This window comes from Scophthalmus maximus, chromosome 11 (genome assembly GCF_022379125.1).
Source record: "Scophthalmus maximus strain ysfricsl-2021 chromosome 11, ASM2237912v1, whole genome shotgun sequence".
NCBI classification, from domain to species: Eukaryota; Metazoa; Chordata; class Actinopteri; order Pleuronectiformes; family Scophthalmidae; genus Scophthalmus; species Scophthalmus maximus.
In genome coordinates, this window is record NC_061525.1 from 22890001 (window position 1) to 22917885 (window position 27885).

Genomic DNA, 27885 nt, shown 5'->3' on the forward strand with positions numbered 1-27885 from the left:
TCCGCCCGGACGAGGTCAGAGGGGTTCGAGTCGTTTGACCTTTTGTCAGTCAAGAGTTTGACCTTTTGCTCTGGATGGAGCGCTTGTTTATCCAGGGTCTGGAACTAGAACTATTTACTTTGCCGCCTTCTTAGTTTTGATTGTTTGAAGTGAAACCATGTTTCTGTGCAATCACAGAATTTCTTTTAGTCATTTTACCAACAGAAGCTTTTTTCCGACGCAAAATTTGAACATAAACAAGAGGAGAGCAACAATTTTCGTAAGTTTCTTATTCTGTAGGTATTTTTTATTATTCTGTATTTTAACATCTCAGTCTTAACTCACTCAACTGAAGTCCGCACGTTCTCCTGAACGTTCAGTGTGAGAGCGCAAATGTCGGCAAAATGTTGCACCGGACATTTCGCCAGGACTTTGGCGGAACAGGCCGCGGGTGACCCGCTGCGAGAACACAGCTGGAGAAGAAGATTGACGGGCGCTCTACCCAGACTCCACCCTGCGCCTGAATGTCCCCGGAAAATCTCCAGAACCTTGGACATGTGGACAGCAAAACTACGAAATATGTTGAATATGTGTTGAACAGCTGCTCCGTACAGTCGTTACCCTGTCGGTCTATCTGAAGTCCTCTCGAGTTGTTTTCTTGTTTTATGATGCTGAACACTCACATCTTTATTCCAGCCTCCGGATTATCTCTCTTGTCACCTCGCCGTGAACGGCAGCACTCTCATCATCGCAGCGGGTGCATGCTACGATTCTAATGGAATAAAAAGCCTCCGTGTTGAAACGCCATCCTCTCGTAATCCCCTGCTGCACTAACACACACTCTTTATCAGCGTTCCCCGGCTAATCACCTGCTCACTCGCTAATAAACATCAAAAGTTCAGGGGGTTCGCATGGTTGGCGTGTTTGACTGGTACCAAGCGCGTGTTGGCCGTGAGCCACGCCGACTTCGTTTGACATGGTCCGCTGTTTAATTATGAGCAGCTCCGTCCACAGAGTGATTCACCGACTCACAGGGAGGCCGGCGTGTTGGAGACTTGCCGGGTCCCTTTCACGGATTCGTCCGTGGTCATTTGATGGGGCATGAATTCGTGTTGAATCCCAACTGAAGCTTTGCATCGCATGATGCATTCGAGCGTCAAGTGCGAGTCAGAACGCTCTGAGTTGGAGACGCTCTGATACAGATGCAGTGTTGTTTGGCCGGAGTCAGTTTTTCCCGGGGGCCGTGCAGGGGAGTCGGATGACAACCATTTGGGAAGCAGCCCCACGTTTTTAATCTCTCAAGATAGTGAGTGAAGAGAGGGAACTGTATTTCACATTAGATCAGTGCGATTGAATGAGCTGTACCCTCCATCCATCCATCCATCGTCTACCGCTTTATCCATTGAAGGGTCGCGGGGGGGGTGGAGCCAATCCCAGCTGACATTGGGCGAGAGGCGGGGTTCACCCTGGACAGGTCCCAGCCTATCACAGGGCCACATACAGAGACGGACAACCATTCACTCTCTCATTCACACCTACGGTCAATTTAGAGTCTCCAATGAACCTAACTCCATTCTCATGTCTCTGGACTGTGGGAGGAAGACGGAGAACCTGGAGAGAACCCACGCACACATGGGGAGAACATGCAAACTCCACACAGAGAGGCCCTGGTTGGTTTGAACCGGGACGAGCTGTACCTCTTTTTAAAGTAAAATTTGCAATTGATTAAAATTGACATTAAATATGCCCCCTTTTAATTTTTTTTTTGTAAAACCATTTGCATGGACCAGAGAAACATTCCTGACGCTTTTGTCCGACGTGAACTTGAAAATGTTCAGTAAATAGGGTGCAGACATTTTTTCCAGAGTTGTTTCTTTCACGTGTGAAGAGCGCAGCAGCAGACCGCGTGGTCAGATGTGTTCACACAACAGCAGAAACATTTCGGAATTGTTTTTTCCCCAGCTTTTGTGAACTCGCGACAAGCTTGAAAATCCCCGGAGCGTCCTGGCGAGGGGCCGACGCCTCTTCAGTCGTACTCTCACACGGGCTCGCGGAGGAAATGTTCCGGGAAAAAAGTGTCCAGGTGAAACAAACCCCTCGGGAGAAGGTCAGGAGATGTGTCCGGACTCAAGTGCACGTCTGAACGCAGCGGGATTCAGGTCCTAGTGGAAGTTCTGCAAACACATTTTAAACATATTTTTGCCAAATCCAAAAAACAAAAAAGTTCAGGAAAAATGGATTCCGCTGTGCGCGTCTTACACCAGGAACGCCCCCACCTCGATTTCTGATGGTGTTATTTGACCCCACAGCTGAGCAAAGATAAGACTGGTTGTCTACACAGGTCTGTCATAAAGTATCGATGAGCTTTGGTTAAATTCTCCACAAACGACTGCAGCTACTGTGTCTTTAACCAATGATAATAATAATAATAATCTAATAACGAATAACGAAAAACCCTCTGTGTTTTCACCACCGTTACGGGGAGTTGATTGGTTTTTCCTCAGTGTTCTGGATATTGTTCAAAAAAATCCTTCGCTCGGTTCCGACGCCTCTGTGCTCCCGAGTCTTCAGTCGAACAGAAATTACAACGCCTGACGATGATCACTCGGCTAATGCGCGGAAACTTTTCCTTTTTACCTCACCTTCGGGAAATTAACAAGTGACGAGCAAAGCGAGAAACTAACTTCCCACACGACGCACAGGAGAGCGAGGATGAGACAGGAACACAGAACCCGGGGGCGGGACGCACCGACACAGACACGCGCTATAATGAGCGGCTGCTATCGTGACGCCCGTGCGGCGTCCTGCAGGGATTTACAACTACTCTGCACATGACGGGATTCTTTTAGGTTCTTTCCTGTTCGGCCCCTGACGACGTTAGACTCGACAAAATCCACGGAAGGTTCCTTTGTTACCAACTGCCAAACTGGCAACAAACTGCCAAACTGGCAACGTTCCAGAAGATGCGATTGGTGATTTAGACCGCAGGAGGAGGAGGAACATTCACAAGGAGTTGATAAATCATATCCTGACAACTCGGGTGATCCCCTGACTTTTCCTTTCCGTGACGCCGTGAGCCTCGCTGACCGCGGACTTAAATTGTCGGCTCCCGGCGGCACGACTTGCGGCCTTGACAACTTTTGTTTTATTAATGCTTCATAGTTCATGGCATGTTTTATGACTGCACTCGATAGGAGAAGGTGACCTCGAGAGCCACGACCGGCGCCATTGAATAAAAATGTTTTACTGTTACGATCGCAATCTGGGGAAACAACAACCCGAGACATAAATAAAAAAAATTGCAAATAATCATAAAAATAAATAAAAGAGTAGAAACTTTGCCAAAGCCGTTTGCAGCCGGCGGTTCCTGCGAGCAGCTGATTTCAGATTTCCGTCACCTCTTCTTCTTCTTCTTCTCCTCTCTCCCCTTGAGACACGGCCGCCGAGGTCGCTTCGACAAGCTGCAGGCCTTCGGTGCTTTTGCTCCTATGGTCATATAACCGTCACATTCAGCGCTCGTGTCAAAACCCCCTTTATGTTTTTTTATCAATCTTTGTCCTTTTCAACCGACCTGTCTCCTGCTTCCTGCCTCTTTTTGTTCAATGTGGACAGAAGAATTAGTCGTTATCTTGTCTCACCTTTCTTAGCGTTCATGCTGGGTCGCTATGTCGGATTTCAGTGTCATGGCAGCATTGATAGAGACTTATGGTCACATCGCTGCTCCGCCGTTACCTGCGCGACGATTCCAAACTACTAAGACTGCAGTCGTCAAGACAGCTCACACACACACACACACACACACACACACACACACACACACACACACACACACACACACCAACCACAGATTTAATGAAACGGGCCTAAACACGGATCGATGGCGCCGTTCATTAAAGACATCCAACTCTGGTCCACCACAACTCCTACGTCTCACGACTCAGCTACAGCAGAGAAGTTTTTAAAGATCAATTTAAATTCATTTGAAAAAAAATCTCTCCTGCCGTTTCTGGCTCCTTCATATTTGTGTCGCCCCTTCTGACGCCACGACGCCCGATGCGACATTTAAACAATCACGCCACATGAAAAGGATACGGAGATGAGAATGAAACCGCGGTGGATTTTCTTTGGGGGGGGGATTCGAACCCAGAACCTTCTCGCGAGTAGCGTGACGCAAATAGCAACAAGACGCGAAATTCAGGGCTGCCGCCTCGGCCGCTCCAGTTGAAACATTTGATCTCGAGCGAGTGACTGTCTGCGTTTGTTCAGAGGAGCTTTGTGGGAGAAAGTGAAAGGAAGGAACGGGCGAATTTTTGCATTGTTGGCGCGAATGACTGTAAATGAGCACAAATGTTCCAGCGACCAAAACTCGTGCGAGCAAAGCGACGCGGCGTAAAATTCACTGCGTGTCCGGTGTGATCGCACCGCGAGTCACATCTCCTGCACGTCCAACCGTGCACCGATTGGACGGACCAGCTGTCAATCAAGCTGTATCCTCGCTCCGACGTGCATATGGTTCTCTATCGTCCATTTGACTCTACATGGACCATAATGCACAAAATGAACATCATGCCGTATCGAAGAAGACGTTGTCAAAACTAGTTGAGGAAACCCCGTGTGTGTGTGTGTGTGTGTTTCCCTTTGAGCTCAAAGCAAAAATGACAATTTGTTTTTTCATTCCGTCTCGAGGGGCATTGACCGCGCCGACTGATTCGTGGAGACAAATTCATTTCCCGTAGCAGGCAGTTATCATGAGTTTTCAAAATTTCGCCTTTCATGTGGAATACAGCCTGATGACTGGAGTGGATGGATTTCGAGTTTTTATTCTCAGCTGGGAAGCAAAAAGAAATAGAAAAAAGAAAAAGAAGTGATTCTTTCATCTTTCCTCTGATTCAAGCAGAAGAGTCTCTCATTGGGCTTTCAGGGAACTGGGTCATTGAAAAGAAATGAGCTGATGCTCCACACAATCGCGTTGGTCACGCGCTGAACGTGAGCGGTACAGTTTGTGCCAGAGACGGGAACCTTTTGTATTCTGATCTATTTTTCTTTGCGCATTCCAATGCTTTTTCATTCTATCTTTGCTCTAGACTTGCCACAACCGCGGTTCTCCTCGAAGGGAGCAGACAAAAAGACTTTTAGAGCCGTGACAGATGCGTTTTGCATTTGGAACAGCCCTGTGTTCCCTCAGCCTAACCCTGACATAGGGGCCTAATTTTGACGCAGGGGAAATTTAATAGAAACGAGGGGAACACAGGGCCGAGGGGAAGATATACGCTCATGAGGTTTGTTAGCTTTTTGTAGCCAAACTAATGCTTATCAGTCTGGGACCTCTCAGTTTTATTTTTAGGATTTCCAAGAGGCGTTACCAATGGACGCAGACCAAAATGCCTCCAGACGCAATTGGATAGACCTCCAACCAGTGACAGTGCCGACTGATGTGACGCCTGTTGAGAGACGTCTGTGATGATGATGTCTGTGAACCAGTGTTTTGTCGTTTTTGTCGGGTACTCGCCAGCGGCAGCCATCTTGGTTGTTTGTAAAAGTCGCGTCTCCCCGGGTCACGGTATGAGCCCCCGCCCACTATCAGGTGATCGGTTGTGATTGGACCGGCAAGATTTCTGCCAGTTGTGAACTGCCTTCCAAGAACAGACCATATTCTTGCAGAGCAAATGAAATGAGCTCCCAGAACTCGCGTGGGTCCCGGGCGAGAGGGTTTGTCACTCAGGGCAGTTTTCACTACGCCCATGTTGTGTTCCTTGTTCCGGATGTTTAAATTACATTACAGTAGTGTTGACAAAAAGGTACAGGATTTATGTGGACAGAGACCATGTTCCGCGCTGCTGTCTGATACTAAGTCGAGCTGAAAAGTGCCAGCTTTTTTTATTGTCAAATGATTGATCGTGTTGGTGCCGCACTGACGCCAGCTGCCCTCCAGCTGTCGAGCTGTCGCCGGTCGTCACAGTCGGCAGTTCTGACAGTCGCCATCAAGGTGTCGTCTTCCAAACATCCTGTGTCAGATGTGGCGGTGGGTTACTGTCCTGGAAATATATAAAGATTAGATAACTTAGATGAAATTAATTTAGACCCTGTCTTGTTTAGACTGGCAGAACACAAGTTTCCAGCTTCATCGCAACTACGCACTCAACCGATCACAATGTGTCTCACGAGACACTTCAAAATGTTAATCGTGACAAAATGAACGTTACATTGCGAATGGGTTCTGGCTCGTAGGATTCATAATTAAAATATAAAAAGGGAAAATTTACACGAATTCCCCAGGTCTGCACAACTCATGTTCAAATTATTTTCTATGTCTTGCCCCCGAGGTATTCCGTGCAAAGTGTTGTAACACCAAGTCTGCAAAGTATCGACTTCCTGTATGCTTTTTTTTAATCTCATGAATCAATATCTCACCGTGACCTTTGTGTGGCGTCGGGACGCGGGGAGGTTGATTCATTTAACACATTATGGTTGTAACAGCGGCTGCATATTGATTCGGGGGGGAAAGTGAGCAAAATGGAAGATATCCATTGCTGTCAATGAAGGTAAAAACCTTACTCCATTGACTTCTACTGAGCAGTTGATGCCGTGGTCCTCGGAGAGACGCTGAGCACATTCCAACGCCTTCTCCTTCTTGGTGGCGTGTTTTTTTCCAGCACTAATTACCTACTTGTTGCTGTTTCCAGATGGCTGTTCACTTCTGACGGCGGCTGCTTCATCACGTCACCGCTTCTGCTTTTTTTTTTAAAGAAAAAGTGTACTTATTTCACCCATCAAGGTTCCAAGTTGTCTATCAATATAAAAAACGGCCTCGTGAGTCATGATACGTGTCAAACTTCGAGTCTGAAATAGCAAGTTATCTCGTGTGTACTCGCTTACCCCCATGCATTTGGCACAACAAGATGTTTTCCATCTATGCTAAATGCTGAAAGATAACAACCTGACAGCATTTTAATTGGATTTCGCTGTTGATGTTATTCGATATCATGCTGTGCCACAGAAACAACAATTTTTTCTTTTACAATATTATTGTGCATCATCTCATTTTGAGCCAAATGAGCCCAGCTCGGTTGAAACCCCTCCCTCCTACGCTACGTAAATAGACAATGGTAAATTTGTAGCTATGCAGTTCACAGGTCCAGGCTGCAGAGAGAAGGTAATGTAATGTGAAGATATGGATAATTACATGGGGTTTTTTTACTGACATTTTCCTTTCACTTTTCACACCCTGTGTGTAAGTTGCTCTGACAGCGGACCTTCATCATGGTGATCATAGGGGATCGGAGATGAATTGAGGTTCCTGAATTTGGAAGGAGGAGCAGCAGTTCTGGACCTTTTGATTGTATCCCCAATGACCTTCATCGGCAGATCGGAGTTTGCCGCCTTGGACCGTCGTGGAAGGTCAATGTCTGACTTTTTAAATTTCATTAGAACGCAAAGAGATCCTCTTGTCAACGAGCGATTTGAGAAGTCTAATCCCATTCACGTATAAATGTCCAGCTTGTAGAAAACCAGTCGATCAATCAATCAAATGTATATAGCATCTTTCAAACAAATCGAATGCAATTCAAAGTACTTTGCTGGATGAATTAAAGACTGAGTTAGACAACAATAAAAGGGTGAATCAAAAATGGAAAAACAAGCAATAAAACAACAATAGATATAATATAATGCTCAAAATAGTTATACTAAAGTGGTAAAAGTCAACAAAGTGTATATATATATATAAAAATATGAATGATCAAGACAAACATTATAGTGAAACAACAGAGTGAAATAAATAACGATAAAAAAGTACAAATAATTAATAAAATAAAAAATTATAGAAGATTACATAAAGGCCAGACTAAATAAAAGGTGGCTTTTTAAATTTACTTTGACTGTACATATTGTGAAAACTGACTCCATCTGCAGAGGAAGGTCACGGGAAACAATCAAAATAACTACTCCACTGATGTTTTGTGCATATTCCAAATGTACAGTAGGCTACAGTAGATATCACGTTCAACCTTTGTCATTATCATGTATCAATGATTACCCATAGGCCATAGCAGGTGGAAAACCTTTTTTTCTTTATCAAGGGCCATTTCAATTTTTAAGACGTCCTTTACAGGTCAAAATAAAATATTGAACACATATCTTACAATAACCTCTGATACGATGGCTTCTCTTTGTTGAGGCGTCTGACTTGACATGGTAGTGATTATGATGATGATGATGATGATACTCACAGCCGGTTTAGCCTTAACAACTTTCTCAAAGAAATTCCCACTCTTGAGGTCGTTCTCTCATTTCTCCCCCAGATCGACTGTGATGATTTGTTTGAGTATCATTATCATCATCATCATCACTACCATGTGACCTCAGACACCTCGCCAAAGAGAAGCAGCTCCAGTCATTGGATCAGAGACTTTAGTGTGATAAAATATGTTGAATAATTTCTAATGGCCTAAGTAGGATGTTTTTAAAATTAAAAAGTAAAAAAAAGAAAAAAAGAATTCCCCCATCCCTTCCATAATGTTTTGTCAGCAACTGTAATACTCACAGAGTTGTCAGAGTAATTCTGGCAGTATTATTTCCTCCGGCATTTCGAGAGTTGAAATCTCTGAAGGCTGGAGACGTACTTGAAAGGTCTGGGCCTCATTATCCGCGCTGAAGTAGGTGCACCCCTGGGCGCCAGACTCCACAGACACTGAGTCAGCCTCCAGTCCCCGACAATTAAAATCTATTTTTCCGGCAAAACCCAAATAGCCCCAGCTATTCTGTCTGCCAGCGTACTCTAATTATCCAGTCAGTCTTTGCAGTCCACTGCCTCAGACTGTCTCTACTTATACCTCTTTCACACAAAAATTACCGTGTAGACCCGGGTTATTTGAACCCGGGTCGACCCGCGTTTAATCGGCAGTTGGCCACTTTCACACTGCGAGCAGACCAGGGTCTGATGATCGTGTAGTGACAGGTGGCTGCCATAGGTGGCGGTAGAGAGCGGCGCGCGCCAGGAAACAAAGAAGAACAGTGTTGTAAATGACAGAAAGCATGGTCGCCAGTGAACCGGTCAACGCTGCCTTCTATCTTGTACTTGTCAATCTTTCAAAGTTTACAAACCCAGCGCAGTGTTACGAGCCGAGCCTGGCCCTTTAAGCAAGGAGAACGGACTCCGCACGTCATCCATGTTAGCGACAGTTTCTGGCCACTTTGTGATGAGAGACCGCCTGATGAGGCCGTGTGTGTCCGCCGAAGGGTTGAAATAAAGTGCCCCGTTCTGAACCTCATCCGTGATCTGGATTGTGTCAGTTGTTACCACCAACGAGCCAAAGCTAGGCTAGGCGAGCTAGCTACATGCGAGAGGTCTCTTTACTACAGCTGGTGAGGTGACAGCAGTGACCGACGGAGGAGTCGAGCCTCCGTCGCCTCCGTCATCGCGAAAATTAGCGGATTCACCCGGGTGTGACGTTCACACCAATGCTGATCGTAGGTGAAGCCGATTAATACCCGGGTTAATTGCAGAGTCATCTGACCCGGGACTGAATGCCGATTAAACGTTCTCACACTGCAGAAAACGCCAGGTGTTGGCGGATGTAAACGGGTTTGTTGGCCAGTGTGAAAGGGGCCTTAGTCTGCGCCCTGTCCTTGATTCCCTTACATCTATAATGATTTCGGTTGATAGTTTTCCCAGAGTGAATGTGTCCAACTGTTTCTAATCTAGGGCAACAGACAACTTCAGGGCTTACATTTGTTACTATGATGTTGAAACTGATTTTTCAGCATATTGATGATGAAAAAACGACACCATCCGCACTTATAATGCTCTCAACAACAACTCAACGTTGCAAGATAAAAAGAATTCCGGCGACGGTAACAAAAGCAGACGTAGAAGGAGAGTGATAGAGGGAGAGATAAACGTCCGTCCGAGTGAGCGTTCACTCCATGGAGAGATCTCAGCGACTTGAAATACACATGAAATAAGTATTTTTTGCAGCTAGCTAGTTGCAAAAATAGGTACTTTATTGATCCCAAGCTGGGAAATTCCAGTGTTACAAAAGCAGGTGGCAAACAAAACATCTTACAGTCGTGTGAGTGATTGTGTCAGTAAGTGACACAAGCAGCTACTTATTAACACTACTGGATGTTCAACTCAAGGTTGTTTGTCCAAAGTGGGACTTTTGCAGTTGTTTTCTGCTCTGGACAGTAGCCAGACTCCTGGCACTGAGTTAGCCATAAGGCTAACTCTGCAGCTAGTTAATGCTAGGAGCCAGAAAACGAAGTAGGAGCTTCAGTGTACATACTTATTTCTTCTCCCTCAGTTATCCTCAGAGTGGTTTTGACAACTTGCTCATGAGCTCTGAGGAAAAGTAGTTGCGTCCTTACCGACGTCTTCGCGCCAGCGACCAAAGAGTAGTACCACCTGGAACCACTAGGGGCCATGAAAGTTGTCCCTCTTAAAAGTGTCAATCATCACTTAACAGTCACCCAGCTCTTCCACAAGCTTCAGAGGAATGTTGAGAATGGTGCATATTATCCAGAAAGTCACTATCAAAGAAATAGTCTTGAACACATTATTTACTTTTACTTTAATAATCCAATTTTTTTTTGTGGTTATTCATGTATAAAGAGTGATTTCTGATTAATATTCCTGTAACATCGTATTCCTCATCAATCAGGAGATGTTGGAAGTCTTGTTTTTCAAGTGCAAAATAGATGCAGCCACACTGACATATTGAGCAGTATCACACCTTTGGGAGTGTGATTTTTTTACGCCTCCAAGCTCAGTTTATCAAAAAATAAAAAAGTGTCATGGAGGCAACACATTGTGTGTCTCCCACACTCACGCGAACAGTGTTTGTCCTTCTGTTCCCCCAAAAAACGTTTTTAACATATTCATTCACAGAAAAGCAATTTGTTGCTTTTCAAAAGAGACTGAAGAGCTTAAAATCCTCAAATAGCTCAACTGTTGTGTTGGTGGATGTCAGTTTGACAAAAGAACAGAAACGCCGACTTTCTCCCTGAGGCGATTCATTCAATCTCAAAGATCCGACAGAGATACTGTACGGTACAGCACTGTAGTAATATAATGTAGTAATCTGTAATAATGTAGATCTAAAAGCATACATCAACGTCTCCTGTTATAGACCCGAAACATGCCCAAAAAATACAAAGGAATAGAAACAAATGCAAAACAGAGTAGAAACTGGGCCCAGTAAAAGAGGTCAACCAAACAAAACTGTACTCAACAATTCAACTAAAAATAAACACGACATCAACTCAAACAACTGACGTGAAGAGTTCTTCTTCTTTTTCCTTTTTTGGCGGGTGGCATCCAGCCTTACGGTGCATTACCGCCGCCTACTATGTTGGAGTGTGAGCCAGAGTTACAGTATTTACCCCATACATGGACCAAAACAAAATAAATGAATAAATTATTGAATGAATGAATGAATAAACAAATTGAATTCTTTCTATAAGTCCTGTCTCCTTCAAGTAATGGATAATCTATCACAGTAAAACTTTTTTTTTCAATTTTACGTCATCTTTTTGACTCCTTTTCCTAGACCTGACAAATAAAACAGGGGCGACGAGGGGCAGAGATATCTACTGGCTGATCAGACCATTTTGAAACAATAGGGGGAAATGACATAGACAACAACTAAAACTCTAATCAAAGAAACCTTGTTCCCCCCCCATGCTGACGCAGCTCTTGGTCTGGTCCAATTACTGGGCCTCTGTATTTAAGGCGACTCCACCCTCGCTCACATCTTTTGGCCAAACCAGGGAGGAGGACTGACTCAGCAGACACGGTAACGCAGACAAAGACAAAGACAAATGAATTGCTCCAACAAACAATTACAAAACAGTGTGAACCAACTGTTGGCGCCTCATTTAGGAAACAGTGTAGCGTCAAACAACAGAAAAAAACAAGTTACTGTAGGAAATTTGACTGGTTGTGTTTGTCGTGTGAGAGTGTGTGAAGCCCTGAACTTATCTGGAATCTGAATTTTCTGGCGTTTTAACTGCGTGGTTGTGGATTCAGCCGCCACAGCGACTATGAAAGCAGCCGCCGCCGTGTTGTGGAGGCGGCAAAGTAAGTTTCCTCTGGGAATTTAAGACTCACTGTCAAACTCGATGCTTTTTCTGAAGATTGGAGAAAAAGAAACTGGCCGTAATTCACTTTGTTGCCCAGTGACTCCCAGCTGGTTCATCTGTAACAGCGGCGGGCCATAATGTTCAAATGTCAATTTGCCATAACCCTTGAGGATTTATGGTCTCCATTGTGCTGTGTAGGCGAATGAAACTGGGGGAAAAGAGATGAGAATCCGTCTGGAGCTCATTTCTCCGCTCGTGTTTGTGTCACAGGGACAGGAAGTGATGAATTGTAGCTTGTCCTCGCTTTGTCTGGATGCTGGATTGAGTGTTTGTTTCAGTGTCATTAGTGAAGCAATTTGCATTTGTCTTTGTTCATACGCAAAACGTGAAGCCGAGGAGCTGTTCGCTTAACGTGAAAGGTGTACATTTATTTATACGAATCACTGCTAGGGACTCATTTTCTGTCAAAACAAACCATCCTCTTAATCCTTTTATTACCACCATACATCAGGAACACAGATAAATTACTAGGCAGCAACAAGATGCATTTTCATGTTACACCTACAATTTAAATTCTGCTTTGAATCATTCATCCAAAATGTCCTTTTTTCTAAATGTGTATTTTTATATTGGTCTGTATTTGACCTGCATAGGGACGACAGATGTAAGTTGGCATTCTTTCTAGCTAGCTGGCATATTTGCAAAAGGTATTTCAATAATATTTGTTAATATGCTTTATCTCTATCAAATAAACTGGAAATTGACGCAACTTCTTCTGCGCTCCATGAGAACTCGGAATGACGTCACAGCCGAGTAATCAGGGTTGATTGTACACATTTGGTCGGAAGTCGGGGAACAAGATGGACGCCTGCTAGCCGTTGTTAGCAAAACCAGTTCAAAATAATGCATTATGCTGGAATTTTTAATGGATACTAATGCCGGAGCAACACGTCCACAGTCAGTAATTGGACAGGACTACATGTGTACGACAAATTTAATGAGACTGATAAACAATAAAACACTACAGCTCTCACCTACTGTTGACACACGGAGCAGCCATCTTGGATTTCGAAGTCGGGGTTGGTGAGTTGTTCCAGTTGAAACTTCCGACTCGCAGGTCGGTGATTCCAAGGTCCGAGGTCTAACGGAACGCACCATTTAAGTTGTTATCTGTTCAGCTGTTATCAGACTTACCTCCTACAGTCAGCACTGGACCACCAACTGTAAAAACAAATTTTGCTGCTAACCCCCAAAAAAAATTTCAATTGACCGATGCTCTAAACATGAACATTGTGATTCTGCAGTCACAGATATTTCAATAACAACGCAGCAGTTGTTGACGGGTCAGAGGTTTAATGAATGTTTCCCCATCGCCTCTGGCTATATGTATTCATATTTATTCCTATTTGTGTAATGTAAATGAAGGGGCTGCTCTTGGCAGCGGTTCATCACTGTGCAAATTCACGCCATACTGTACATTAATCACAGACTTCCTTTGAGCCCACTCGTGTTCACAGACTGACACATTAGTGAGGCGTTTAAGGTTAAACGGATAAAGAGACTTTGCCGTCTTATTCAGGAAAAACATTAACCTTATGAGCCTGAAATCCATCTACAGAAGCAGCTGCGGAGAATTCCCCCACTGCCGTTTCATATCAGTGGTAATTATGCACATTTGGTTATCAGTCATTGGTGTGTGCGTGCACGTTTATGTGTCTGTAAGATTGTGTACGTAAGGGAACAGTAAAGTCGGCTTTCACGCTTTCCTCTGCATTTTAAGTCTTTTGGTTTTTAAGGAGAATCAATGGCCGTGTTACAGTTTACACAGTGTTCGCTCGCTGACTGTGAAACTCTTACTTTGACCTGTTACCTCAGACTTGGCTCTCTCTCGACAGTGTGGGTGTAGATTGGAAGTGTTACCTCCTGACGGAGCAACTGTCATCAGACTAAAAAATGTTTGCGGATTGCCTCATTGATATCGCCAGGTTCCCTTTTTAGCGTTCGGGTTGAATCTGAAATATTTCCTTAGCATTTCGCTTTGCCCAAAAAATCCTCTGCCTTGTTGGTCAACTCTCCTCTACCATCACGTGATAACACACGGAGCAGACACTTCTTATCAATAATTGTAGCGTTTGACTAATTATTGATAACTAGCATTTTAAAATCTTGGATGCAAAAAAACCTGCCTTAATGTCACCTGCCACGGCAACGCTTACATCGCAGTGGAAAGTCGAAACTAATTGCAACAATCGTAGCAGCGAACGAGCATTCATCTTCCCATTGTTGCCATAGAAACCGAGACAATTTATCCCTACACCACCCCCGTTCTCTATATTCATTACTTCGCAATCTTGTATACAAAATGTATGTGAAAGAGTCTTTTCATGAATCAGAGCTGGGGGAGCTGGGGGAGGAGGGGGAGTTGAAGAATGACAACTACAGACCCCCCCCCCTCCCCGCAGCTGCGAGATAGGCGGCTAGAGATAAATGTGTTGTCGGAGAATGCTGCAATTACTTACGCAAGATTGGTGCAAAAGCCTCCAGATTCTCCTGCGTCTGCTGCTGTTGGTCTTTTCTTATTGTGTGGATGTGCTGGGATTTGTTAAATTCATTCATCTTCCCATTGTTGCCAAAAAGTCAGTCTCCTAAATATGCCTGATTTAGTTTTCTCCATCAAGATTCCATGAATCATTTCATGAAAATGTCAACAACAACAAAAATCTCACACTGTCAAACAAAGTTACATCCTGGATCCGACACTTTGCCTGCAGATTGGGACTTGACAGGTTCACGATCCGTCCACTTTGGCGGTAATGCCATTCTGTGAATGGCGGCGTAGTCCGTCCGTCCGTCCGTCCGTCCGTCAGTGAGCGTGTCCCATGACTTTACTCTTCAGTGACCGGCGCTCTACAACCGCAGCACCTACACAGAGACTTCCCTGTTCGTCAGAGCGCCGGCTGTAATTGGAAACTTCCGTCGCTCTTACAGGCCGAGTGCCCCGGAGTTTAACAAACCGGGCTTGTGTGCGCCTCTCTCTCACATGCACACACTTCTGTTGATGCTGCGCCGCGGCGTTTCGTTGCAAAATCCAATTGTAAGAAAACCTCGAACTTAAAAATGCATTGCCTCTGAAGCTTTAACCGCTGCTCGCCATTACTTCTTTGTCGGCACCAGTGATTCATCATCGTTCATCGCACAGTGGTCCCTCAATTGGGGGTTTGTGGTCATAGCTTTGGGTTAATTATATTCAATAATAGATCATGTAAGATGTTGTAAGTCTCATATCTCTGGCAACTTTTCATTTATCGTAGATAATAAATCCAACGTGAAGAGAAATATTTGATTCCCTCTGGTGTAAGTGTGGAACGTATCTCTGTTTCATCAGTTCTAAAGCTACATCCACATTTACTAATGTGTCTTTTTAAAACTGCCACTACGTTCACGCCCGCCGGGCGCTGCATTTGAAGTCTGGACGGGCGAAAACAGAGACGTTTGGAAGCGACGACGCTTCCCCGATTGGTTCTTATCAATCACAAGTCGACTCGAAAACTTGCAAAGACATATTTCCGCCCCGACGTCGGTGCGAGAAAAGAAACCCCTGCTTTAACTTTCATGTTTCTCGGTTCGCAGTATTTCCTCGAAGTCGCTAACTCTGCAGAGTAGACGATCTGCTTCCTGTTTAAACCGGCACGCACATGATCACGTGATATACGTTTTCAGGTGTGTTAACATAGACGGGAATTCAAATTGATACTTTTATTTTTGGTCCATGCTTCATGTGTGTCTAAACATAAAATACATATGTTGTCTATTTATAATATTATCAAGGAGTTTTTTTGTTTTCCCTGAGGTGTGTTTGAAGTACGGAAGAGTATTAGGGCCAGTCATGAGGGGAAAAAATGAGGGGGAAGATTTTTAATTTTTTTTTACATTAGCAGAATAAAGGCTAAATGTCGAGAATAAAGTTGAAATCCTAAAAGTCTAAAATTGTGACCCGGAAGCACTTTTCAGCAGCACCAAACAACCGGATGTTGATGTTTCGTTAGCCAGTTTGCTAAGCTAACGCTAGCTGCTAACCAAGTTGTAAAGTTGAGATATTATTATTGACTATAATAGGCTGAATCTGGAAGAAACGACGCAGTGACAACGGGTGTTTTTTTTTCACATGGACGTCGACGTGTGTTCTGACACGATAATGTTCAATTGTAAACAACCGTTAATAAACTTTGAGCGGCGCGCAGTTACCGGAGCTAGCGTAGCTTTGCCAACGCTAGTTAACGTGGACGTTCGACAGCTGAACTGGAACCACAACACGGACGTTTGGGGCTATTTCGACTTTATTCTCGACATTTCGACTTTATTGTGGGAATGTTAAATAAATATAAGAAAATCTTCCACCTCATTTTTTCTTCTTGTGCCTGGCCCTAATTGTCTTCCGTATTGAAGTTTCAGGGATAGAAGCTATCAACCCCCTGACGAACGGGAGTCAACCAGAAATCATGTCTTTGATGAGAAATAAATTTTATGAAGTGGCCAGATGGGGGAGAAAAGAATATATTGGCCTGCCTGTATGATATATCAAAATTCATTTGCGTGGTGAAAATGGCCCTGTGATGGAAAACCAGGGGCCAATTACACCTGTAAGGTCAAAATGAATCTCGAAGGTTTCGCTGACAGATTCGAGCGGCGGAAGCTCCGACCCGTCTTCGCAAGAGCCCGTACAGTAAGAAGTCTTTGTTTGTGTGTGTGACAGTGAATGATGTTGATTGTAATCAGATAATAACTGTAGATCTGTCTTCCGTCTCATCTGTCACCGTCCCGTCAATGGGAACATTGTTCGGGGCAGAATCCGAGAATGGAGGCCGTTTCTGCCCGACGACGGACAGAAACGTCGGGCACAAGGCCGCCAGAACCACACACACACACACACACACACACACACACACACACACACACACACACACACACACACAGAACACACACAGTTTAATCACACACTGGCAGGCGGGCTGCCCACTTTGTTTGTCTGTAACCTTCAGCCGTTTGTTCCAAAAGAGGCGGAGAAGGTCAAGCTCTCCGCGATCTCGTGACCCAACGAGTCACTGCCGGCCGTAATCTCCCCCCCCCCCCCCCCCCCTCGTGCCATGCCTTTTTGTTTTTCTTTCTTTCAACCTATCAGTCACTGGTGAAGGTTAATGTGATGTTGCTGACAAGGATCAAATGAAACTCGGGATTTATCCGTCGGTGTGGAAACACATCTTCCGGACGGGCAGAGGACGTGAGATTTCTCCATGTGCTCGATTTATATTGCACATACACATTTCAGCAGTATCTAAATATATGTTGAGTTGTACATAGTCGTATTCGTACTTTTGTTTCTTTCACACGTGTTGTTGGCTGCTGTTGTACATCACTGTACGAATTTGTTTCCCTGCTCAGAAGATAATTACCGTCCAGTTATGTTCCTTGGAGCAAAACGGACATTGCTGATGAGAAGTATTCATGCTTCATGGAGGTTTCCGCCTTTTTCAGACCTGGTTGGGGTTTTTTAATTTGTCCTCGTTGTGGAACTTCTGTCTGTTGTTCCCACATTTAGTATTTACAGAAACCTGTCAAACACATATATAGGTTTTCGGTGAATTGGTGTGTACATTAAAAGTGGGATAGAGACCTTTCCAAACAGACAGAATAGCTTGTCGCCGCTCGACAAACAAACAATATAAAACGCGTTTAAATACAAATACACAAATACAAATGGTACATAAATGATATGCTAGCCATTGTTAACAAAATCGGTTCATAATAATGCGTTATGCTGCAATTTCACGGATACTAACGCCGGAGAAACGCGTCCACAGTCAGTAATTGGACAGTTCTATGTGAGGGGGGCAGCAGTGGCCCCGGGGGGCAGCAGTGGCCCCTGAGGGGGGGGGGCAGTGGCCCCGGGGGAGCAGCAGCGGCCCCGGGGGCCACTAACAGGTTAAAAGGAGGGAGGTCATTGGTGGCGGTCGGTCCGACACCGATAGGTCACCGCGCTGCGCTGCGCCTCTCCTCCTCCAAGCGACGCGCTGCGCGTCTCCGCCTCCCCGACACGCACTGACTTACACTTTAGATCGAAGACAAGGCGCCATCACCATCACCACTCCACTCCACTCCACTCCACTCCACTCCACCGCCGGCCGGACCTGGCTATTTCTGTTTTCATAAAACCACCATGAGAGCAATGGATGTGCGCCGGGCGTGAAGTCCCCGCCCGGGTTCTGGCTGCGTCGCGCGTCCGGAGCGGCCGGACACGTCCATGGAGGTTGGCGAGGAGGCGAATGGAAGGTACAGGAAAGAAGAAAGACAAGTCACATTTTTCTCAGGGTTACTGTTTTTTGTTGTTGTCGTTGTTGGAGCTGCAAGTGCCGTCGCTTCTTCTTCTTATTTTATTTTTTTTTATCGATAATGATTTTTGGAGAAACGCTCTAAACCGAAGCGACGTCAGTTACAGTAAGTGTGTCAAACAGTCGGTTTAATAACCAGAGGGGGGGGGTGGAAAGTCATATTTGACATATGCCGAGATTGATTCATTCATAATAGATTATTGGCAGCGATGAGTAAACAGTGTGTTGATCATCGGACAGTAAACTCTGTGTGCTGTATGTCCCTGCGTCGCGGTGCGCACACTGGCTGTCTGAGACAGGTGCTGCTGTGTGTGTGTGTTTGTGTGTGTGTGTGTGTCGTGCCTCAGGTCCTCGGTCCATGTACCCTGTGAGTGTGAGACGACCACCGCTGCAGAAGACTATTAGGACCAATAAACACCCCCCCCCCCCCCCCCCCCCCAAAAAAAAAGACTGACAAAATAAAGATTATTTTCTTCTGTGTTGCATTTCGAGATTAAAGTGGGAAAAAGTAAAAAAATGTCACGAATAAAGTCGAACTAAATAAGAGGGGGATTATTTGATAATGTCTGTCCTCCTCCTCCTCCTCCTCCACTCCCTTCATCCCCTCATCCCTTCGTCCATGCGTCCTGTGCGCATCGCCCCCTGTCGGCGGTTGCTGTTGTGAGGGGTCGACGATGTGAAATCATTTTTATTTCTCCGACACTTCAGCCCCATATCGTTTCACATACTTTACTTTGAGTAAAGCGAGGTCTCCGCCAAGTCAATCAAGCTGCACCAAATAGCACAGACACACACAGATGTCAATCTCCGAATTATGGCCGGTTATTTTCATCTGCTGTAGATCCATGCATAATTATTCCCTGGGTAATGTATGAAAATGGCAAAGGAAAATGCTAACGCTATGTCCAAAAATTCATTTTTTTTCCCCGGATCTGCACCAAAATGTAACGGGTTCTCTTTCGGCCCATGTCCCAACCTTCCACCAAGTTTCATGGAAATCCTCTCCGTGGTTTTTTGCGTAATCCCGCTGACAAATGAAACGGACAGGGGTGAAAACATAACCCCCTCAGCAGCGGTACTGACGCATAACAGAACATATCTTTGATGAACAGTTCATTGGTTGGTTACATAACGTGGCAGATGTTTGAGAGGACCCTTGTTGTGCACGTGGCCTGTGCTTTACTCTGTGAATTGATTCTCTCTGACATTTTTCTTCCACGCGGCAAGAAATTGCGGTAAATAAATGAGCCAATCAAATGTTGACATTTTGAGCGGGACAGGTGATTTCACCGGACGCTCGACCATCTTTAATGGATTCTCTCTAACCTCTGACCTTGACGCAGCCCTTTGCCCCCGGGATGTGTTTTGTCCCGTAGCGTACGGCACCGAAATTGGGAAAACCTTTCAAGCAACTTGCATATTCATGTAAGTCATATGCAGAATTGGGAAAAAAAACGCCTGGTTTTTCTAGCAACGCCAACACTGTGTGTGTCGGCAGCGTTTCAGACGAACCCGTCTTCACAGTTGGACGGTGTCACGTTTGCACATCTCCGCCGCGCGCTGCACATTTTGTATATCTGCCGCCGTGCTGGAGATTTTGTTACTGTGAAAAACTAAAGTAGCTCAGCGCAACAACAACATGCCCCCCCCCCCCCCCCCCCCCCCCCCTCTCTGAATGAGACCACTCTGAATGCGTCTCACAGTCTGATGTCTCCCGGTTTCCGACAGCCCCTCTCCTCTCCGTCTCCTCTCAGCTGTTTGGGACGGTCAGGCCTGGGAAAATGCCTCGTATCCCCACAGGAAATTACTGCTGGCGAACGAACCCGTGTGCCGTTTGCTCGCAGTTGTCTTTGCCTCCGAGTGTTGACTGTAAATAAGTCCGAGCGTTTCACAGACAGTGCTCAAGATTAGATTCCTCTGGCGATTGACTTACTCACAGACGGCATTCCTCACGCGTCATCTCGGCTCCATGAAATACCGTAGATGCGTGCTGGTTTAAAATCAGTTTAAATGCTCTTTACTCGTCACCCAGCGTCTTTCAACCACCTGGAACACCTGACTAGGAGAAGTATGAATACATCCATCCATAAATTCATCAATGGTTATAATAATCCCTGTGTCATAAAACAGCGGCCTTCAGCGAGTGATGCATTAATTATCAACTTGTGAGAGGTCCAAGCTGTGGCGATGAGTTTGTGATCTTAAAAAAACTCGTCCCCGGACGGGAGCGGATCATCATGTCCTGCTGGAGATTCCGAACGCTTGCGGCCGCCTGACGACTTGTCTTTCATGGTGCGTAGAGCGCAACCGGTGCATTGCTTTGTTCGTCGCGGTGGAGCCACGGGAAACATTTTGCGGCATCTGAAATAAGGATCACGGGAAACGACGTCGCCTCGCGGTGTTTTATCGTGGATGAAGGCCTTTTGCCAAAGGGTCGCCGCGTACGCTGCATGGCTGTCGTCAAGGAAACCGCCCCGGCCACGACGGCAGGACGCGTCTGTGGTTTGATTTAATAATATAGCTGTCGATCAATTAGGGAAGTGAAACGCTCTGAGCTGTCGAAACAGGAAGTTCCACAGGTGTCTGGACACTACGGGCCACGGAAAATCCCCTTCCAAAAAAATAAACCTGCCACTTAATTCTGGCAATTCTAGATGAGAACTGTTCAGTTCATCAACATAAAACGTCACATATCAGCGAATGCCGGATGTGACAGGCGGAGCAGCAGAGCGCCTCGGCCGCGCTCCGTGGACTGACATCACTCAGCGACTCGCACTTACCAATCACGAAACAACTGAAAAAACTAAAAAAATGAACCCCATCGGAACTCATTCAGACGAAGCTTCCTGTCGCACAAACACTCTTCAGAGCCGCGGACCGTCTGCTGTGTTCGGAGGCTTCACGGGCACAATCCAGTTTTGATTCCTTTCTATCTCCGGATGCGGCAAAGTTATTCAGTGTACAGTATCATTGCATTTATTATTTATTGAGGCCGGTGAGGGCGGATACAGATCAGACTGTCAGAAAAAGTCACTTTAGATATAAAATGGAGGCATCAATCTGGAGCTGCATGGCCTAGTTTTCATCTCCAATGTACTTCGTGCTGTTGTAAAACAGACTCATTCAGTCTTTTTGGGGGATTCAATTGATTCAGTTCCTTTCGTCTCAGTTGTGAGAGCGATTCAACTGAAGCTGCACGTTCACCCACGACCTCACACTGCGCCACAGTACACGCTGTGTTCGACTTCACAAAAAGCGCCGTGCCGGTTTCCATAGTGTAACGAGGGTTATTATTAGAAAGGGGGGGGGGGGGGGTTCTAAACAAGAGATGAAAGCTCGCGTTTTTGATCAGTACGGCAAGTCTCCGTGGACGTGGACCAAGGAGGAGGAGGAGGAGGAGGAGGGAGACGAGTACGGTGGGACGTACTGTACTGTAGGGATGCCTGCTCGCTCCGATAGATACGGATTCTGTTTGTATTAATCCAAAGAAGCATTTATGAACTCGCCTTGTGACTCCGTGGCCATTAGTGAAACCTTTACGTAAGTGAAATGACTAACGTGACGTATGACTTGAGTATAACCTTGCTACTGTATTTATATATATATATATATATATATATATATATAAATATATGTATATATATACACAGTATATATGTGTGTATATACAATGAAGCCATTTTTACCATGAATCAGGGATCTGGCAGTTGAGTGGCAGCAGCAGAAATGACGGCGGTCTGTTTCCAGAATCCCGTTCCTGTGCGACGCAGCGCGTTTCCTTCATTCTTCTGAGAATGAGTGGGTGAGCGCTCGATGTCTGAGCAGTGAGATTCACACAGCAGCTTATAGCGCGAGGAAAAAAGGGGAAGGACTAAATGAGATGAGCAGCACAGTTCATAATCTCATCGCAGCGTCGCGGTTGCCATGTGTATTATGCATTTTGTCCAGCTGTTGTGTTTTAATGGGGGGGGGGCAGTGTTGACTCCAAATCATAATCGCATCACGCCTGCGAGACAGAAGTTCCTCACGCCGAAGGTGGGAATATTTCATGCGGCAGCATCTTCTCATTATATTTGAAGGTGAATTGATCTGACAGTGTTTCAGAGCACACGCGCACAAACTTTCCCTCCGTTCTGACAATCAATCTTTCTTTTTATAATCCGTCAAATTCATTTATTGGTGATTTGCTGCGAATACAGAGAGGACCTTTCAGGCCTCGTGACCGATGCAGCGACGTGAACAGCTCCAGTACTTAGCAGGGCTACTCCATCATCGTTTCTAAAAAGTCTGTTTTTGTCCGTCCGCACTTCAACGCAGCCCCAGAGTTTTCAAACTTAAACGGGGCGAGTTTAAAACTTCTCCGTTTCGGGAGCTTTGCGAACTCTGGAGTAGAACGGACGATAACACGAAGACGTAGTAATGTGGATGAAGCCTTAATTTGCAATTCCCATCCAGGGAATCGTTATCCTGGACCTTCCCAGGTAGTAAAGGTTGTGTTGCGACGCTGTGCCGTTCACCTCGTAGACCTGAGATGTGATCTTAAAAGATGTACCGTACACACACACACACACACTCTGAGGATTGTTACAGCAGCCTCCTCGCTGTACTCCTTCTCTGCCCTCTTCACCCACCGTGACGAAGAGATTTCTCAGTCCTCAGTTCTTCGTGCCCTTCCGAAGAATTCATTCGACTAATCAGATTGTGTTTTTTTTTCCTTTTTTTTTTTAATGAGTGCTTGTTTAATCAGCATTTGCATGCCTCCATAATCTGCCCACACTCTTTGACATTGTGCCGACAGGGGACACGGCGCTAAGAATAGAGAGGCGGGGGGGGGGGGGAGCTGAACTTTCGATGGTCAGTAATGACGCGCGAAAAAAAAGGAAAAAAAAGCAATCACATGCTTGTTCCGAGCGCCGCGCAGCCATGACGGTGATGGAAAACTGTGATCCGCGTGTCTCAAGCTGTATCAGCAAAGCTGCGCCGCGGTCGGCCTCGTCTGTCGTCTCCGCTGGTTGTCGGCGTGTCAAAGTGCACCGGGGCCACCGAGGCACGGGACGGACGCGGGTCACGCTCCTGCTGTGCACCGTCGATTTGCACTGCACAGGTGGATCAACACGCTCTCCAGCAGAGAGCAGTGTTTAACAAGAGTTCCCCCTATTTCGAAGGCAGGACTCCAGGAAAGAACTCACCAATCTGCTCATGAGACAAATCTGCTCATGAAATGCTAAAGTATCAATACATAAACATTCATGTCAGTGGCTGCAGAAACAAAGACTCTTTAACTATACTGCAGATCGTTGTCCGTGCCCGTACGCTCAACGGTGACATCACCTGATGGCAGAGGCCGAAACTGAAACCAGAGTCGTGGTTGTCTCGTCATGATTAATGCATGAAGCTTCCCGACCTCCACACAGCCTGCAGTGTGTGTGTGTGTGTGTGTGTGTGTGTGTGTGTGTGTGTGTGTGTGTGTGTGTGTGTGTGTGTGTGTGTGTGTGTGTGTGTGTGTGTGTGTGTGTGTGTGTGTGTGTGTGTGTGTGTGTGTGTGTGTGTGTGTGTGTGTGTGTGTGTGTGTGTGTGTGTGTCACAAAATTGTGTGAAGGCATTTCGCTTCTCGATATTGATTATTAAAACAACGAGTTCATGATGATTTAATAATGCAATGACTTGACTTCATTTTTGTTGCATACATACAAAAGTCATATTTGCATGCTGTCAAACTAATTGAAATAGTTGTCAAGACGCCATTATTGGTCCCCGACCTGTCTCCATTTATCTTTCTTTAACCAAAGCAAACCAGAGTTTCAAACGTACTCTGTTGACGCCATCCGTCATGTGACCACAATGATAGTTAAAGTGTTGCATTACACCATATGAAAGACAAAAATCATCGGCTCACCATTTCTTCCTCCCGAACACAGAAATGAATGAAAGTTATTTTTGTCTGATTGAGTTTCAGTGGTCCCTAATATCTCTTTGGTTATTTTTCAGTCAAAGTTTCAGAGATACGAGTTTCATAATCACTCAAGCCGCTCGGCTGCTGCTTCTAATCCCTCTGCCAGAAAAACCTTGGAGCAATTTTTTGTCTTGGCCTTACAGTATCTTCCGTAGTGCCGTCAGCGCAGCTGTCAAATCCCTCTTCTATTAAGTCTCTGGATCATCTCCAAGATCAGGCCTCCCTCTCACTCATCCCATTTTCCTTCTCTCACTTCCTCGAGGCCACGAGGTCGAGCTCGTCGAGTGGCCGTCCACCTCTCCGACTGAGAGCGGCAACACAACTCAGATGTACTGTAGAGGCCACGTTCAGTCAGATTTGAAACAGTATAGCCCCCTTTTTTCATATTTTTTCGATTTGCTAATTAAATACCATCTCCTACAGAAAACGTATCTCCCTTTAATGTGAGAGTTCCGTGACTCTGGAACATCCAGTTTCAACGTCTAGCCTGTATTTTGAAATATACTGTTACACAAATACTGTTCCCAAAACAAATGTTCTAGAATTGTGTATTCACTAGATTTTAAATGATGCGTTTAACTGGGGAAAGTAGCAATAAGTGATACTGTTGTGAAACGTTCTGCGTGAACAGGACGCGCTCTGTCTCCCGCCTCGGTCGGCACAAGACCGCTACCCCTTCCTATTTGTTCCTCACGTCATAGATGCCCAGCTGAGAAAGCCATGAACAATTATTCTTATGATGCCAATGAATGCGTCTATGAGAAGAACGCAGACGGTTGGGTTTTGCTGTTGACTTTGGATGTGCTGCATTTTGATCCGGATCTCCCCACATGATTTCGGGGTACACAGTTTCCTTACAAGTCAGCATTGTTCTCCACACCCGTTAATTATTGCCGCAGTTTTGGTTGTTACTTGTTTTTTTTTTATTTTTGCAGTTTCTGACAACATGTAATGGAAAAGGTTGTTACACAAGAGCCAGACTGTACAAAAAATCACAGCAGCTTCTGGCATCTTCATTTAAGGCTCTGGGGTTTGTAGCCGTGCAACTTCAGAATGAGAACATCCAGGGTTTGACGAATCGGCACCTCGGTCAATGTCAGACATTTGGTGGGAGCGTTGCTTTGTTTCTTTGATTTGTAAATTTTTCCTCACACTTTATGAGATAAACTAGTCAGCCATCGCTCCGACGCGCATTGTGTCGAGTGCCGGTGATCCGAAGAGGTGGTCGGGGGTGAATCCTAGAGGTTGACGGGGGTGACTCTTGGTCTGTTTGTGGACGTTGACTGAATGATTAAAGGTCTGTCAGTTTCAGGAAAGGAAGACTTGAGGGATTGAGAAACTCTGGCTGGTGCATGGTGCTGGATAGACGGCGTTCGCTCATTAGATCACAACGCGACAGTGTGTGAGTGTGTTTGTGCTGCCTTGTCTCCTGTGAGTGCTTATCATGGTTATCTGCCTTTGTCTGCATATCTTCCCGCAAACTATGCCTGCTTTATAGATTATCTGCCTGCCTGTGTGTGTGTGTGTTTGTGATATATGTGGCTGCTTAACTTCATCGTCACCCTCAGCCTTGCCTGTACCTTTGCAGTCCTTTCACCTCCCTCTAACCTGTAGGCATTAACCGACGTGGAGGCGGCGGCGGCGGCGGCGGCACATTGGGGCATGAGAAGGACTCTCCCCTGGCATGGGCGCAACCCGGGCCGACAAAACAACCTCCCTCACCTTTCACCCGACATCAGCATCGATATTCAAGGGCTGACACGGTTGCTGCCTTCTTCCCCTTTAGCATTAGCAACAGCCGCTAAGGTAACTCGGACTGCGGCATTGCAAATGTGTTAAGTGACTGTGTGTAACTTGGCCCGCCGGTCCCTGGGTTGGACCAGCAAAGGAGTAGTGTTACACTCCCTGACAGGCCTTATACATGTTTCATCTGCTGCTCTCAGAACAGAAGCCCCCTTTGTTATCTAATCCAGCCCTCTCCTCCCCGGCCAAGAGACTGACTTTACTGCCACAAGACTGCTCTTCACAGTCTGTCAGCCAGCCACTGAGCTGATACATATCAACCAACAGCTGAGGAGCAGCAGAAGGACTCGCTCAGGCCCCAGATATCTGCTATCAGGACTTCCCAGACAGTCTCTCAAACCATTGGCTGGCACATGGACAGTGCTTTACAATAAACAAGAAGAACTGAGGGGGTGGGGGGAGGGGGGTGGCTACGTGAGGTAGACCAAAGATTGTCACGGATCTTAGTTTGTGCCTCAGCTGTATTCTTTAGCCAATCGCCCTTCAAGCTGCCGAATTGCAAATTCCGCAATTCTTGTAACCAAGGATATTTTTCTTTAAAGGCAGTTCATCTGGGGTTGTATTTGAATTTTAGTCAGCTTGTGAGGACCATGAGTGACACCCTAAGACCTCCTTCACTCCAGGTGAGCGTCCCAAACGATGCTCCGGCATACTCCGACGGAGGAGGCAACGTCGTTTCAGACGGCGCCGTGCATTCCAGCTCCTCGACCCCGACTCTGCGGCGCAAGCGCTTCAAGATGCGCCGCATGAGGAACGTGCCCAGCGAGCGGGAGCTGGAAAAGGGGCGACTGAACGGCGGCCACCTCGCGGCCCGATCTCACTCCAGCTCCAAGGAGTACCTCCAGCTGCCCTCCATCGAGATCACGCCGTCCAGCGATGAAGACGGCCTGTCTTCCTGGTCCAGGTGCTCCACGCCCAGCGCCTCCCCTCGCCGCAAGCGTTTCCTGTTGCGGAAGTGGCTGAAGGTTCGAGAGAAGAAGGAGCAAGTCAGTGAGAGCAGGTTGGTATTTGGCCCTACTCACCTCTTCGTCATTCCCTTCCTCTCCCAACATCTTCCCTAATACCTCCATGCTGCTTCAAGGCCCCTGCTACCTGCACTAATGTGGTGTATCACTAACTGAAAGAGCGTTGAGTTTGATCACGTCAGGTATTTTAAAGTATTGAACATAAAGCTCGATGCTTCTTAACGCTTGTCAGAGTTTGGATACTTATTCAACAGCTAGCAGCTTCATGGCCACACAATTTTTCAGGTGCTTTTCTAAACAATCTTGTACCCGGTCTGAAATACAAATCCTGGCAAGCATCTGTCTGTAACAACTTAGCACTGACATTAGTAGATCGAGGCATGTGATGCACCTTCCTGTTTAGTTCCCAAGTCTATAGGTGTTGTAGTGTGTTTCGGGTTTTCCGGAGAATCTGTTGTGAGATACACCGACATCTGAGATACGGCAATGTGATGGTGACTCTTAAGTGAAAGGTCATAGAGTCAGTAAAGTAAATCAGCCTTTACAAAGTATTTCAACAATCCAAGTAAAGAGACCTGTACTTAAACTTCAGTCAAGACAAATCTTAAGAAACCTTTGTGTGAATGAATCTCAACGTTGAACCTGCTTGCCTCACTCTACTCTAAATAGCCATGGGAGATTTGATTGGCCCACTTTAACATTTTTTCGGGAAATCATTTAA

At 45.8% G+C, this 27885-nt stretch overlaps 1 protein-coding gene across 7 annotated transcripts in view; it reads left to right on the forward strand.

The window, feature by feature from the left end:
• The window catches only part of gramd1bb (GRAM domain containing 1Bb), a 103268-nt gene that overhangs the window by 3351 nt on the left and 72032 nt on the right, over nucleotides 1-27885 (forward strand). For 2 of the 7 annotated variants that reach the window (XM_047335600.1, XM_035622738.2), the window contains exon 1: nucleotides 25057-27199. In XM_047335600.1, coding sequence (XP_047191556.1) covers nucleotides 26790-27199 — 410 coding nt within the window. In that variant the 5' untranslated portion in view covers nucleotides 25057-26789. Of the gene's footprint in view, nucleotides 1-18204; nucleotides 18385-25056; nucleotides 27200-27885 lie in introns of those variants that run through there. The other 5 variants (XM_047335599.1, XM_047335604.1, XM_047335603.1 and 2 more) reach the window with 5 other exon arrangements.